This window comes from Thermothelomyces thermophilus, chromosome 2 (genome assembly GCF_000226095.1).
Source record: "Thermothelomyces thermophilus ATCC 42464 chromosome 2, complete sequence".
NCBI lineage: Eukaryota > Fungi > Ascomycota > Sordariomycetes > Sordariales > Chaetomiaceae > Thermothelomyces > Thermothelomyces thermophilus.
Window position 1 is genome coordinate 1,214,051 of NC_016473.1, and position 12,645 is coordinate 1,226,695.

Consider the following 12,645-nt stretch of genomic DNA (forward strand, 5'->3'; position numbering starts at 1 on the left):
CTGGTTGCATCTGCACTTTGTGGTCGACTTTGGCTTTCGGTAAGACCCGCTTGCCTAGCTTCTCGAGGTGCCTGGGTGCTGCTCGTTCCATCAGTTGGAGCGTGAGGCGTTCCGCGTCTGGCCCCACATGGATGTGATCCCCGGGTGGGGGGAAGTGGTCTGTGCACGAGCCGCTAAGCAGGGTTTGAGCTGCCCGCGTTCTGGCGAGAGCAGCACCTCGTCAAATTTTCCCGGCCTCTCTGAGCTGAGCGTTGCTCAAAAGGTCGTTCCTCCACAACACACAACACCATTCACTTGGTGCTGCCGTCTTTCATCAGCCGCCTGCTTTGACAGGATCCCCGGCATCATTTGGCGGCCATTTCGATTGCCAATCACATTGGCATCATCGAGTCTTCTCTTCTTTTTCACCTTTTCCATTGTCAGGCGCGTCCGGTCGGGTTTCCACTCCGAGGCTGGCCAGACCGACCGCGCAAATCTCCAGAATCTCGTTCTCAGCCTGAACGACCCCCGGCCATCACAGCTACGACGCGACAAACGACGCGCCAAAGCCAGAGTGGGATGCGCATGGCTGCGATCTAATTCAGCTCATCTGCGTCATAAACCGACCGCATCGACCTTCCGCGCTCCCGTCTTTTCGTCTTCTTTCGCTTCACGCAAGCTTAGCCCTGGACGAGCGACATCATGGAACAGCAATCTAAGAAGCGAAGCATCTTCGGATTTACGGGGCTGTTTCGCAGCTCCGCAGCTCCTGCAGACAACCGTGATGACAAGATGGATGCATCCACTAAGCCTGTTGCGCCTGCATCGGCGCAACGCGAATCCAACACCGCGTCCGCGCCGCACAGCCCGATGAAGCGCGCCTCCGAGACCCAGCTCGCATCTCGGAGAATTATCGGTCGGCCTCAGGGTCCATCAAGCAAACTATCTCAAAGTATCTCCGCGTCGGATATCGCGCACAGGCCGTCTAGCCTGGTTGTCGGACCCCCCAGGCGGATGCCCGGCGACAACCCCAACAAGCGGCCGCCAGCCGTGTCCGCATCAGGCACGTCGCATGCACCCTCCAACGTGATCCCGAAATCAACGAGTTTCTCTGGTGTCTCTTCCACACCCCGAAACATATTCCGGTCGTCGGCGCTCTACTCGCGGCCGGGACAACAGACTTTCTCCTCCCGGGTTCCCGCCAACACGCTGACCCAGAGCTTCCCGCCGACGACCCCCGGAAAGCCCCCTCATGGATCGACCCCCGATGTCAATGGCCGCATTCTTGCAAACACGTCGTCCACCGAGTTATTCAAAATGCGTATCCCGTCGCCACCCCGGCACCTCACCGGCGAGGTGTTGGCCAAAGAAGTACCCGATGACCCGAACCGATCGGGTTCCATCTACGCGGACGAGTTTCTCGCGCATTACTGCCCGCCTGATTTCGATGATTACCAGAGGCGTCAGTTCTTCTGCATCCTTGACCTGCGACGGCTGAAATACGCCGCAGATGAGGTCTTTACTAAGAAGGACTGGAAGATCAATATCCTCAACTTTGCCAAAGAGTACGAGAAGAGTCGCAGCTTGATTATGCTGCGATATGGTCTGTACGAGTTCAAAACAGTCAGGGCATCCGAGGCAGTCAAGAAGGAGTGGAAGCAGAAGCACGGGATTCCCGAGTCGGACGACGAGTCCGGAGCTGCACCCAAGACCAATGGAACGTCCAAGAGGAAGGCCGAGGAGGAGCTGACACCCGAAAGCAATACCCTGACGGCATCCATTTCGGGTGCCAACAAGCGTCCCCGTGCACCAGAATCCCCGGCCAAGAACAAGCGTAAAGCTGACGTCGAGCCGGACGAGAACCAGCCGGCCAAGCTTCAGAAACCCGCACCTTCCTCCGCTACCAAGTCCGTGTTCGAGAGCATCGCCAACAAGGACCAACCGGCTTCGGGCGCTGCCGCCAAGCCCGCCGGTAAGAGCCTGTTTGCTTCGAGCATGGCGTCGAAACCCAACGGCTCCCTCGGCTCATCTATTTTCGGCACTACGCCCAAACCTACCAGCACTACTGGCAACATCTTTGGTCATCTCTCTGACGGGAGCAAGGGCAGCGGCAATGACGGTGCCGATGAAGAGAGCGACTCGAGCTCCGAGGCGGAGGAACAAGAATCGGAGGCTCAGGATGTCAGTCAGAGCGATGAGGCCGCGGCAAGCGGCGGCACGTCGACGCCGCAGCTCCTCGAGACCAAGAAGCCGACCACGAACGGCATCTCGAGTGCCTCCTCGGACGCCGGAGAGAGCAGTCAGGGCCGCAGCATTTTCGACCGCATCACAAGAGACCCCGCTGGCCAGCCGGTGAGGAAGCTGACTCCTGGCGACGGAAACCTGTTTGCCGCGCCTTCCGATAAGGAACGGTCTGCGAGCCCGGTTAAGGAACAGCCCCCTGCCGCGCCTACCAATAACACTTGGAACGCGGGCACGCCAATCAAATTCGCGTCGAGCGCGGCCCCGGCCTTTGGTTCCACCGCACAGAAGCCTGCCACCTCGACCATTGACTTCGGTGCTGCAGCTGCTAAGAAGGCTGAAGTGGCCCCTGCTGAGGCTCCGAAGGAAGCACCCGCTCAAAACATCTTTGCTGCTCAGGCCAAGAAGGCTGACGAGGGCACCACTCAGAATATCTTTGCTGCTCAGGCGAAGAAGGCTGACGAGGGTGCCGCCCAGAACATCTTTGGGGCTCAGGCGAAGAAGGCTGACGAGGGCGCTGTTCAGAACATCTTTGGAGCGCAGGCCAAAAAGGCTGATGAGGGCCCTACCCAGAGCATCTTTAGAGCTCAGGCGAAGAAGGCCGACGAGGGCGCTTCCACACCCGCTGCGACGAATGGCACTACGTCCGGTCTCTTTTCTTTCGGAGCAAAGAGCACAGATGCTCCAGCTGCGGCGCCTCCTGCTTTCGGAGGCTTCGGCGCGTCGACCAACACTGGGTCCACCCTCTTTGGTTCTGCTGCCCCTGCGCCCGATCAGCAGAAGGAACCCAAGGCTGATAAGCCCACTACGGCTACGCCTTCGTTGTTTGGGGCCCAGTCAGCGACAGCTTCCGAACCTCCGAAGTCAAACCTCTTTCAATCATCCAATCTGTTTGGGAACCAAAACAAGACAGAGACCACAACCTCACAGCCTCAGTTTGGCAGTCTGTTCGGTAAGCCCCAGGCTGCCGAGGCAAAAGCCGAGGCACCCGCCTCCTCTCTCTTTTCCACCGGCGGAACTAAGAGAGGGGGCGATCTCTTCGGTGCGACCGCGACCAGCACCGAGGAGCCGGCCGCGAAGAAGTTCGCGTTCGGCAATACCGACAACAAATCTGGTAGTTCCTTGTTTGGTTCCGCTGCGTCCAATCCCGCGCCCGAGCCCACCGAGTCGAAAAGCCTGTTTGGTGCTGCCAACACACCCGCGCCGCCTGCGACAGAGACCAAGAGCCTCTTTGGCAATACGCCGGCGGCTCCTGCAACCCAGAGCACGAACCTCTTCGGCGCCAGCGCACCTGCCCCGGCCCAGGAAGCAAAGCCGCTGTTTGGCAACAACACCGAAGCGAAGCCACTCTTTGGCTCCACTGCCGGATCCACCGAGACAAAGCCGGCGGGCTTGTTTGCCAACCCGCCTACGTCGACATCGGCGTCATCTGCGCCTATCTTCACCTTTGGCTCCTCTCAGACGCCCGCTGCATCTCAGCCTTCGACGTCGCAGTCTACTGGGTCTATCTTTGGCACCGGCGCCAGCGCTTCCTTCACCTTTACGCCCACAGGCTCTGATGGTACGACGATCAAGAACCCCTTCGCATCGGACGGCAATTCCTCGGCGCCACCGTCCTTCAACTTTGGCAGCGGTGACCCCCCGTCCGCGTCTACTTCCTTCACTTTCGGAGCCAACACCACCCCTACCATCAACTTTGGCGGCGCATCAGACAATGGTGCTCAGCAGAGTACTTCGTTCGGCGGCGGCTCGTCATCGGGACCTGTGTTTACCTTCGGAGCGTCGTCTCAGCCCAGCAGTGCTCCTATCTTTTCGCAGAATCCCCCTGCAGCGCAATCCATCTTTGGCAACAGCCTAGCTCCCGGCGGGGGGACCTCAACAGGTACTAGTAAGTCGCTCAGTAACCCAATGAGAGAACCCATCATTAATATGCCCTGCTCAGATTCCCCTTTTACGTTCGGTGGAGCTTCAAGTCTGGCGACCACGCCGGCGGCCACCACTCCTGAGCCGTCTGCCAATGCTGAAGATGGTCAAGGAACAAACGCTGACGGGGATGACGCACCACAGGAGCAAATCTCGCTAACCGGCGGCGGCCCGGGAGAGGAGGACGAATCCGTCGTCCATGAAGTACGAGCCAAGGCGGTAAAACTCGTCACGGGTTCTGATTCTGACGACGACTCGGGCTCCAACGCCGATAAGGCGAAGAAGAATAAGAGCCCCTGGAAGGTTCAGGGCGTCGGTCCGCTGCGGCTCCTCAAGAACAAGACGACGGGCGCGGTGCGGATGCTGCTGCGCGCCGAACCGCGCGGCCATGTTGCGCTTAACAAGGCGATTCTGCCGGACTTCAACTACAAGGCGGAAGCCAAGTACGTCAAGGTGACGACCGCCACGGACGACGGCAAGGGCCTAGAGACGTGGATGCTCCAGGTTAAGACGCCCGCTTCGGCGCAGGCCCTTGCCGAGGCTCTGGAGGAGCACAAGAAGGCAAACAAGAAGTGAAATGGGGGGTGTATAGTTGCATTGAGGATTGAGAAGGGGATCTCGGTCCGGGCTATTTGATGGTTTAGGCAGGGCAAGCTGGGGTATATACAAGGTAAGGTATCATTAATCGGCTTCTGCATTAGATGGTTTGTGCAGGGTGTTATTCTGGGAAGCATAGCATTGCTTTTTTACTGTTTGGATTATTGGGACGAGGGCCCGTTTGCTGCTTCTGCTGCTTTTTGCTGGCCTGCTCGGAAGAAAGGAGAAGTCCAGACCCCTGAATGTTCCCGGAATCTTGATGAGAGTTTCTGGGGAGGATGGCTGTATCTGTGGTATACAGAGGTTATTCCTGGGCCGGGTTGAGGGGTGCGGAAGAGATTGTCATATGCGCGCAAATGGAAGGATGCCTACGTGGCTTTTGATGAAGTCGGCTTTCACAAGTGCACCGAGACCGAGTCTTTGGGTTCGCCACAGCCAAACATGTTCAGCTTCGTTGCTCTCTCTATCTCCCAGTCACACACGGATGCCCTTTTGTCGGCGGTGCCTCATCTCAGATTATGCGGCCGGCTTCGTTCGGCCCTTTTCCGGCTCGGCCACTATGTCGGCCTGCTCTGCCGCTTGAGGGGTGGGCGGCGGGGAAGACGGTGCCGGTTGTACTAGCGCTAGCGCTAGCGGTGATGGTGATGATGGTGACGGTGAAGGTGACGGCGATGGCGCGCGGCTCGTGGCGCGCGGCAAGGGCCCTTCGACCGGGGTGCTCGGGGATGACCGCCGGGGGCTTGTTTGAGGCCAGGTCGGGGACTGGGAGGGCAGGGTCCGGAGCTCGATGTTCCCACTGCCTTCATCGAGAGGCTCAGGTTCCGAGGCTGCCACGCCGCCCGTCGGAGGCGTCGCGGACTCGGCACGCCGCCCTCCGTCCCGCTCTCGCAGCGGCCCCCGGTAGCCTGGGGGAACCGCTGCCGCTGCCGCTGCCGCCGTTGTCGTTGCCGGCGTCCCGTTTTGGGGTCCGAGAGTGGGCGGGTCGCGGTGGTGATCGTGATGCCTTGGCGGCGCCTCGTCCGCCTTGTACGGCGGCGGCGGCTCGCCCAGCTCGTTCAGCCCCTCGGCGCGCAGGCTGCGGTAGTGGGCCTCGAGCTGGTCCTGCACGAGCGCCCGCGCTTCCGGATCCTCCCAGGAACTGCCCGTCCCCCGGTGGGCTCGCGGGACCTCGCGCGGGGTTGGGACGGCTGTGCGGCGGGACGGGATCCCCCGCGCGACCAGCGGGGTGGCGGTAGTGGTCTGGCAGCGGCGGCGGCGGCGGCGGCGGCGGCGGCGGCAGGAGCCGTAGCGGCCGCTGTAGTAAGCGGCGATGCAAGGGGCCATGACCAAGGCGAGGACGACGACGGTGATGACGGCGACGGCGACCTGGCCCGGGGTCCTGTTGTCGTCGAAGAAGGGCTCCGAGGAAGAGGCCGAGTTCGGCGTCGGCGGGCGGTTGCCGAGCCCGCGTGTGGCGGTGGTGGTCTCGTCCCCCGGCGGGGCAGCACCGGGGGGTAGCCACGGTGGCGGCGAGGCCCAGATTCGAGGGGACGCCCTCTGCCTGGTCGTTGATGAAGCCGACGGCATTGTGGTGAACTTGGCGGCAAAGGGCGCCCCGGGCACGACCGGAGGGCTGGGGTTCTGCCGGGGTGCGAAGGACGCCATGGTCCTTACGTAGCACAGATGGCGGCACACAACTTCGGAAAGTCTAGTTGTGAGTACGACAGGACTTTATAGGTTGAATGTGTTTTGGTTGGCTAATTGGCGATTATCATCTCGTGATAAAACAACACTCTCTTGGGTTAAAGAACTGTGGATTGAGGACAGGTTCAGGGAGAACCGTCGGGGTGCAAAGAGCGGGAACGAGGGCGATGGAACAAGTAATCTTGGGTTGAGCGGGGACAGGAAAAGATTCTATCTTGCATGGCAAAGCCTCGGGAGCTGCACGGAGTGCCGTCAACTGCGTGTAAGTGCAGACGCATGCTTCGGTCTCGTACATACATGATGATTCCGTTGGCTACTGTTTATGCTTGCTGAACGCTCCAGATTTGCAAGTTACTCCCAGCGTGTGCCTGGAAAAAAGCACCACAGAGGATGTTCTGCCCGGCTCATCAGTTCATCTTCAAATTCCCGTCGAGATTCGGTTGCTTCGCTGCTTCGCCGAAACATTGATCAATGAGATTCGACTCTTACTATCTGAAGCCGAAGAGTATGGAGAAGAAAGCCAACAAACACCCTCTCTCGGACATACCATGACAAAAAGCTGGCGAGGAGACACAAAGAGACCCGAAAAGATTCGAAGGTTGAACGATCAGCACAACCGGCAGAAGAACCGGGCCTCGTCGTCGCAGGGATGCCGTCACAGCGCTCGATATGCCCACTGGTCAGATCCCCGCTCCATGACGAACCCCATTGACTTTCCATGTCAGCAGCAGTGGCTCGACGGCGGGAAAAAAAAAGGTGTTCCAACTTACTGTAATGGGAGGCTAGGACTCCTGGGGTCTTTGGTATTGTGACCGTCTCGGTCTGCGCCCTGGTAGACGGTTGTCGAGCCCCTGAGCTCAACTTTTCGATCCGGCTTCGGAGTTCTTGTACCCTGTCGATCGCCTCTGGGCACAGGGGATCCATCTCTGCAAGCCCCTTTCTGATGCTGGCCACTTGGCTGTCAATAGCTGCCTGGCTATTCTCGACCTCCTTAATCTTCTCCTCCCATACATCCAGATCTTCCCACTCGTCCCTCTCGCGGAGGCGGTCCCAGCTCATCCAGGTTTTTGTGCGGGCCGCACTGGCTCTGATTGGGGGTTGATTCAAGGCTGGGCGGCTTGGAGCTGGCGAAGTTGGAACTGTTGGTTCGAAGATCTTGGACTCGGCCGCGGTGAATGACGGACCTCGCGCCCACCGCGAGGCCGTGGTGACAAGGCGATAGGAGAGCACTCTCATGGTTGCCGCGGCGCGGGTGGTGACGACTTGTGTAAGTGAAACGAAGTGAAGGGAGCAGCGAGCGGGTTGGATTGTGCGACAGACAAATATACGTTGGTATCTACAATACTACTTATATTTAGATTCAGGATCTTCCAGCCAACCACGGCCACTGCCCGTTCTCGCATGTGAACAAAACACGGAAAAGCTCAGTGGCCAAACTGAAATGCAGCTCGGCCGCATATGCCCCGGCACGAGCGAATGCAACCTCTGTCATCCGCAATTGTTGCCCAGTCACTCCCCAGCCTACCGCCATCCGAGTGTCGTCCTCTCCCCAGTGGAATGTACTGTATGTACATGAACCGCCCATTTCGTGCTCTAGGCAATGAACAATGAAATGGCCAACTCAATACGTCCCTCTCTTTTCCAAAAGAGAAATTAAATTAGAAAAGAAGGAAGGAAAAGAAGGAAGGAAAAGAAGGAAGGAAAAGAAGGAAGGAAGAAAAGGAAGGGAGCACTCAAAATGGCCCGTGAGAACCCCTACCAATGCTGCTTGACGCTTGACGTGGGTGTCAGAGCTGGTGGGTGTCAAAGCTGGGGAATAAATCGCGGGCCGATTGGGGTAGCAACGATCGGAACAGGCTGACTGGTGAACAAGGTAGATGCAGTTGAACAGTTGGACAGTGGTATGCTTTGCGATAGTATTCGCCAATTGGCGTGAAAATATGTACAAGAGGAAAAGACCAACCCCTGGAGACTCTTGCTAAGTAAAATCGCAAACTGGCTGTGTGGCCTGTGGTTCCGTCCATATTTGGACGAAGACCTCATTTGCTTCATAGTACTTGCCGCAAGCCTGGGGCTTAACTTAACAGCGCTCAAAGTCCTCCAGAAATGGGGGAAAAAAAAGTATCAGATGACGACTTAGCGGCGGGTGAACATTGTGCAACTCCTAAGGTTACGGTGCTGCTGAATAGTCATCGGAAGACTACCTAATCACCCGGCAGAGGTTTGTTCCACAATTTGGAAAGAGTAATAGGAAGAACTGAGCCAAGGTGCAGACAAGAGAAAGGAAACAAGAGAACGGAAGGAACAAGACGAAAGTGGGTCCTATCGGTGCAAGTGTGGTGCCTGCAGATAGGAGTGCCCGAATCGCTTCGATTACGATTAATTACCAAAGTTTCAAACGTCTAACCACCCCCAAATCCCGATGAAGTATCAATCCGTTCTCACACTCATCATCGCGTAGACCGCGCCCCCCCAAGCGCCTGCTCTCAAGATGGTCAAGGCCGTCCGGGGTGAGTGCATGCCATGAAAATGCGCGAAACAACTTTGCTTGCTTTCGTTGAAATTGGCTGACCCCTCTCCCCCCATTCCTCCCTTCGCTTTTGCAGGCGTGCTCGTCGAGTGTGAGCCCGCCATCAAGTCGATTCTCGTGCACATCGACAGCACCCACCACCATGAGTTCATCATCGAAGACCTTGATGAGACGCATCTGTTTGTAAAGGAGACCATGTTGCAGGTCCTGAAGCAGAAGCTCGAGGAAGTGAGCGAAATGGTTCCGCCCCCGATGGCAATCCGCGGCTGACTGGCGTGGCAACAGCGACTCAAGGAGACGTACCGGCCAGAGGAGCCTCTGGAAGATAGTGACTAGGCCAGAGGGGCTCCCGTGTTGCTCCTGCACTTCATCCGGCTGCGGTCAAGAAATTCAAGAAATTCTCACTGTTGGCAAGCGCCGAGGGTTGTACGATTAACGACATTCATGGATAGAGTACGGATTATTAAACCTTGTACATTGCATGGGGACCACATCGACCTTCTATCTACCCAGACACTTTCAACCCACCACAGGCGCTCACTCATAGCTTCTCAAACGTCGGCTTCTTCCTTTTCAGTCCCGACATGAGGGCGGCCGGCACATCGTTAGTCTGAAGGGCGGCGGCGTTCCAAACGCCCGTGTACCTCAGGTCTGCAATATATGTCAGCCTCCGATGAGCAAACATCATGCCGTGGCAAAGGCAAGTACGTACTGTCCTCGACCGGGTGGTCTCGGCTGTGGGTTAGCAGCTCCTTGGTCCCCTGCACGGCCACGGGACTCTTGGTGGCGAGCAAAGCGGCCGTCTTGAAGGCCGCGGCCAGCGCGGCTGCCTTGGACTCGTGCACTTGGCTGACGAAGCCGACGGCAAGCGCCTCTTGGGCGTCAAAGTCGCGAGCCGTCATGCACACGTCCTTGACCCAAGACTGGCTGCCCACCACCTTGGGCAGGCGTGCGAGCGTGCCAATGTCGGCGGCCAGTCCAATGTCGACCTCCTTGACGGCGAACCGCGTGTCCTTGGCGCACACCCGGATATCGGCGGCGGTCGAGATGTCGATGGCCAGCCCGATGGCGATGCCGTGCATGACACAGATGACGGCTTTTTTTTTTTCAAGTTTTCCCGCGCTCCCCGTCAGCTCAGTGCCTCGCAGTATTCATGACGGAAGGCATAAAAGGAGAAAAGGGAGGAGAAACAAGAAAGAAGCGATAGGACTCACGCTTCTCGCACTTCTCCAGCGCCGTGATGCACTCCTGAAAGTCGGCAATGTACCGCCTCAGGCGGGCCGCCTTGCGTGCCGGGTCCAGCCCCTGGCCCTCGGCCGACGCCAGCACGCCGCCCTCGCTGGCGGCCGCCACGTCGAGCCCCGCGGTGAAGGCGCGGTCGCCGGCGCCCGAGAGCACCACGGCGCGCACGTCCGGGTCGACCGACAGCCGCCCGAAGATGGCCCGCAGCTCGTGCCACATGGCTTCGTGGAAGGCGTTGAGCTTGGCCGGCCGGTTGATCTCGACGTGCGCCACCAGGGGGCTCGGGCTGGTCACGAGGAAGTACTGGTAGTCGGCGTAAGCCGGGAGGGGGCTCTGCTGTTGCTGTGCCATCCTGATATGTTGTGTGCTGAAGGTTGAAATGTGCGAGCTGCCGCCAGGTTTGCGATGGTGTACGGAATGGTATCACGAGGTTGGGCTGGTTTTGAGATGACGGTTTGTAGTGTTTTGTTTTTCACTGGTTATCTTTCAATTATTAACGGCGACCAAAGCGTGAAACCCCGCGGATCGGTTGACGGTGCCATCGATAACCGGCGTTGGCTCCGGCAAGATGCCATCCTCTTTAGCTATGGGGTGTTGGAGTTGCCGAGGCCTGCGGTGGACTGATGGCCAGAAGCGGGCCGACGCCGACGCTGGGGAAGCATGCCGCAGGGGTTCTGTTGCCGGCCGGATGGGGTTAGGGTGTGTGTGTGTGTGTGGAGCCCCTCGACATGTGAACGGAGACCCAAGGCGACGGCCACTCCTGGTCTTTATCCAGGATTCTTGTGTAACTATTGTCAAGGGTTCTCAAATCTACAGTCATCTTACCACCTGAGTAAGCGGATGGCGTAATTCATTTTCAACTGCTAGGTGTGTTTGTGTAGTCCGTACTCCGTGTACCATAGCTCTACAAAGTACCTCCGTGTACGTATTCCGGACACGACCACTTGACCGCGGTATGACGACAGCGACTCTTCGGCCGTTAACTAATCAGCATTATAGGCTTGGTTGCCGACCCCTCGGCCATCCTTCAAAAGGGGGGGACGCTCGACCCGGGGATGGCGCACAACATACATACAGCCAGACAGTTTCGACTTGGGCAGTCGACGATTCCCTAAATCATTTCACATCGGACACTCCTGGCAGTTGGCAATGCAATTGTCGACGCCTTTTATTTCGTGTGGCCTGTGCCCCCCAACCGCATGGTACTAGTAGTGTATGCCAAGGCGCTGGAGTGGACATAGTTATTTTGTGGTACTGTACACTACGGAGCTGGGGGGAGGGGGGGACCCCCGCCTCGAATCCGCTCCTCAACAATTGAGCGACTGTGCCATCATGGTCTCGGTGCCTCGTTATCTGTGCGGCATGGCATGCTTCTGGAGTTGTGTAAGAAAACGATACTCCAATGGTTTGTGGTGCCATTACGGAGTGCAGCGTACAAGTACTACTTGAGTACAGTACATACGTGCTCAGTAGACCAGGACGCGACAGGGGAGAATGAATGTCATTTTGATGTGATCTACTCCGTACAAAGAATCCCTTATCAGTTAGTTATTTGTGTAGGGATTATATGGACAGCTCCACAGTAATTATACAGTATACGGAGTAGAACACTACACTAATATCTTGTCTCTCATCGCTCACCCTAACCTCTGCAACATTAGCAAGTTAGTAACTACTATGTACTAACTAGCTTGGCAAGTTGCGGGAACAGCCAGCTGGGGACCTGGCAGTAACTAAACGGAATGGATCCACAGGACGAGCCAATTCCTTGCTGCAACTTCTGTTGTCCCGCTCCGACAACCTAAAAGCACAGGCACTCATCAAATTGACGTCTCAGATCAAGATCATCCTTACTGTACGGATTACAAGTGTTCATCCCAGACGAGAATTTTTTTTTTCTTGCTTTGATCACGCGGCTCGCACCGTGTAAAACATAAGCCTTCCCTCTCCCCCGGGCCTAGCCCGTTTTTTTTCTGCCCTTGCTAGGTGTGACGCCACCGATTGGAGAGACGGGCTTTGCAGGGCCCAATAACGGTAACCCACGCGCCCCTCGTCCCGTTAATTGCTCCCCCAATCAGCGACGGGCCCCCGGGTGCCGCCCGCCGCCGCCTCCGACGAACGCTTGAGCCCCGTCCCAAACCCACCAACATACGTGGTCTTGCCGTTGAGCGTTACCCCCCAACAAGCGCCCATCCCACCTCAGGCCCCGAAACCGCCGAGCGACATCTTTGAAAATAGATCCAACAACGCCTTTCTGGAAGCGGCACGGAGGAGGACCATGGGAGTAACACCACTCTATGCGCCTTTTGCTTTTCTCGTTTCTCCGCCGCTCGCTGGTCCCGCTTAGATTGGTCTCCCCTGGTCAAGCCAAGGTCGTCGCTGCGGCGGCCCCCCCCGATCTGCTTGATCTTGACTCTCAATTCTGGATCCTGTTTTTTCGCGATTGCCGC

The 12,645-nt window shown here is 57.7% G+C and overlaps 5 protein-coding genes across 5 annotated transcripts; 2 read left to right on the plus strand and 3 right to left on the minus strand.

Moving 5' to 3' along the window:
- Nucleotides 1–274: 274 nt before the first annotated feature.
- On the plus strand, nt 275–5,125 carry MYCTH_107142 (uncharacterized protein). The gene is made up of 3 exons (XM_003661243.1): nt 275–2,390; nt 3,951–4,108; nt 4,163–5,125. Exons 1-3 carry the CDS (start codon nt 682–684, stop codon nt 4,717–4,719), a joined length of 2,424 nt encoding a protein of 807 aa, XP_003661291.1. The 5' UTR covers nt 275–681; the 3' UTR covers nt 4,720–5,125.
- Nucleotides 5,126–5,256: 131 nt separating this feature from the next.
- Nucleotides 5,257–6,384, minus strand: MYCTH_2125016 (uncharacterized protein; the record flags this gene model as incomplete). The annotated part of the gene is made up of 1 exon (XM_003661244.1): nt 5,257–6,384. The coding sequence occupies one exon, from the start codon at nt 6,382–6,384 to the stop codon at nt 5,257–5,259; it is 1,128 nt and encodes a 375-aa protein (XP_003661292.1).
- Nucleotides 6,385–6,871: 487 nt separating this feature from the next.
- MYCTH_2300508 (uncharacterized protein) lies at nt 6,872–7,741 on the minus strand. The gene is made up of 2 exons (XM_003661245.1): nt 7,194–7,741; nt 6,872–7,135 (listed from the first exon to the last, which is right to left on the minus strand). Exons 1-2 carry the CDS (start codon nt 7,657–7,659, stop codon nt 7,104–7,106), a joined length of 498 nt encoding a protein of 165 aa, XP_003661293.1. The 5' UTR covers nt 7,660–7,741; the 3' UTR covers nt 6,872–7,103.
- A 1,173-nt stretch (nt 7,742–8,914) lies between these two features.
- On the plus strand, nt 8,915–9,289 carry MYCTH_2116689 (uncharacterized protein; the record flags this gene model as incomplete). The annotated part of the gene is made up of 3 exons (XM_003661246.1): nt 8,915–8,933; nt 9,030–9,181; nt 9,239–9,289. The coding sequence occupies 3 exons, from the start codon at nt 8,915–8,917 to the stop codon at nt 9,287–9,289; spliced, it is 222 nt and encodes a 73-aa protein (XP_003661294.1).
- Nucleotides 9,290–9,312: 23 nt separating this feature from the next.
- Nucleotides 9,313–10,654, minus strand: MYCTH_2300510 (uncharacterized protein). Its single transcript, XM_003661247.1, has 3 exons — nt 10,168–10,654; nt 9,666–10,049; nt 9,313–9,604 (listed from the first exon to the last, which is right to left on the minus strand). The coding sequence occupies exons 1-3, from the start codon at nt 10,544–10,546 to the stop codon at nt 9,495–9,497; spliced, it is 873 nt and encodes a 290-aa protein (XP_003661295.1). The 5' UTR covers nt 10,547–10,654; the 3' UTR covers nt 9,313–9,494.
- Between the last annotated feature and the right edge of the window lie 1,991 nt (nt 10,655–12,645).

What these genes read in the sequence shown, in the direction of transcription:
- MYCTH_107142 (XM_003661243.1), top strand. Translation starts at nt 682, where the DNA reads ATGGAACAGCAATCTAAGAAGCGAAGCATCTTCGGATTTACGGGGCTG. An exon ending in GCGCCTTCCGATAAGGAACG is followed by an intron (nt 2,391 to 3,950) that starts GTCTGCGAGCCC and finishes TGCTCAGCAGAG; the next exon opens with TACTTCGTTCGGCGGCGGCT. An exon ending in GGGGACCTCAACAGGTACTA is followed by an intron (nt 4,109 to 4,162) that starts GTAAGTCGCTCA and finishes TGCCCTGCTCAG; the next exon opens with ATTCCCCTTTTACGTTCGGT.
- MYCTH_2300508 (XM_003661245.1), bottom strand. Translation starts at nt 7,659, where the DNA reads ATGAGAGTGCTCTCCTATCGCCTTGTCACCACGGCCTCGCGGTGGGCG. An exon ending in AGTCCTAGCCTCCCATTACA is followed by an intron (nt 7,136 to 7,193) that starts GTAAGTTGGAAC and finishes TGACATGGAAAG; the next exon opens with TCAATGGGGTTCGTCATGGA.
- MYCTH_2300510 (XM_003661247.1), bottom strand. Translation starts at nt 10,546, where the DNA reads ATGGCACAGCAACAGCAGAGCCCCCTCCCGGCTTACGCCGACTACCAG. An exon ending in GCTGGAGAAGTGCGAGAAGC is followed by an intron (nt 10,050 to 10,167) that starts GTGAGTCCTATC and finishes AAAAAAAAAAAG; the next exon opens with CCGTCATCTGTGTCATGCAC. An exon ending in AGACCACCCGGTCGAGGACA is followed by an intron (nt 9,605 to 9,665) that starts GTACGTACTTGC and finishes CATATATTGCAG; the next exon opens with ACCTGAGGTACACGGGCGTT.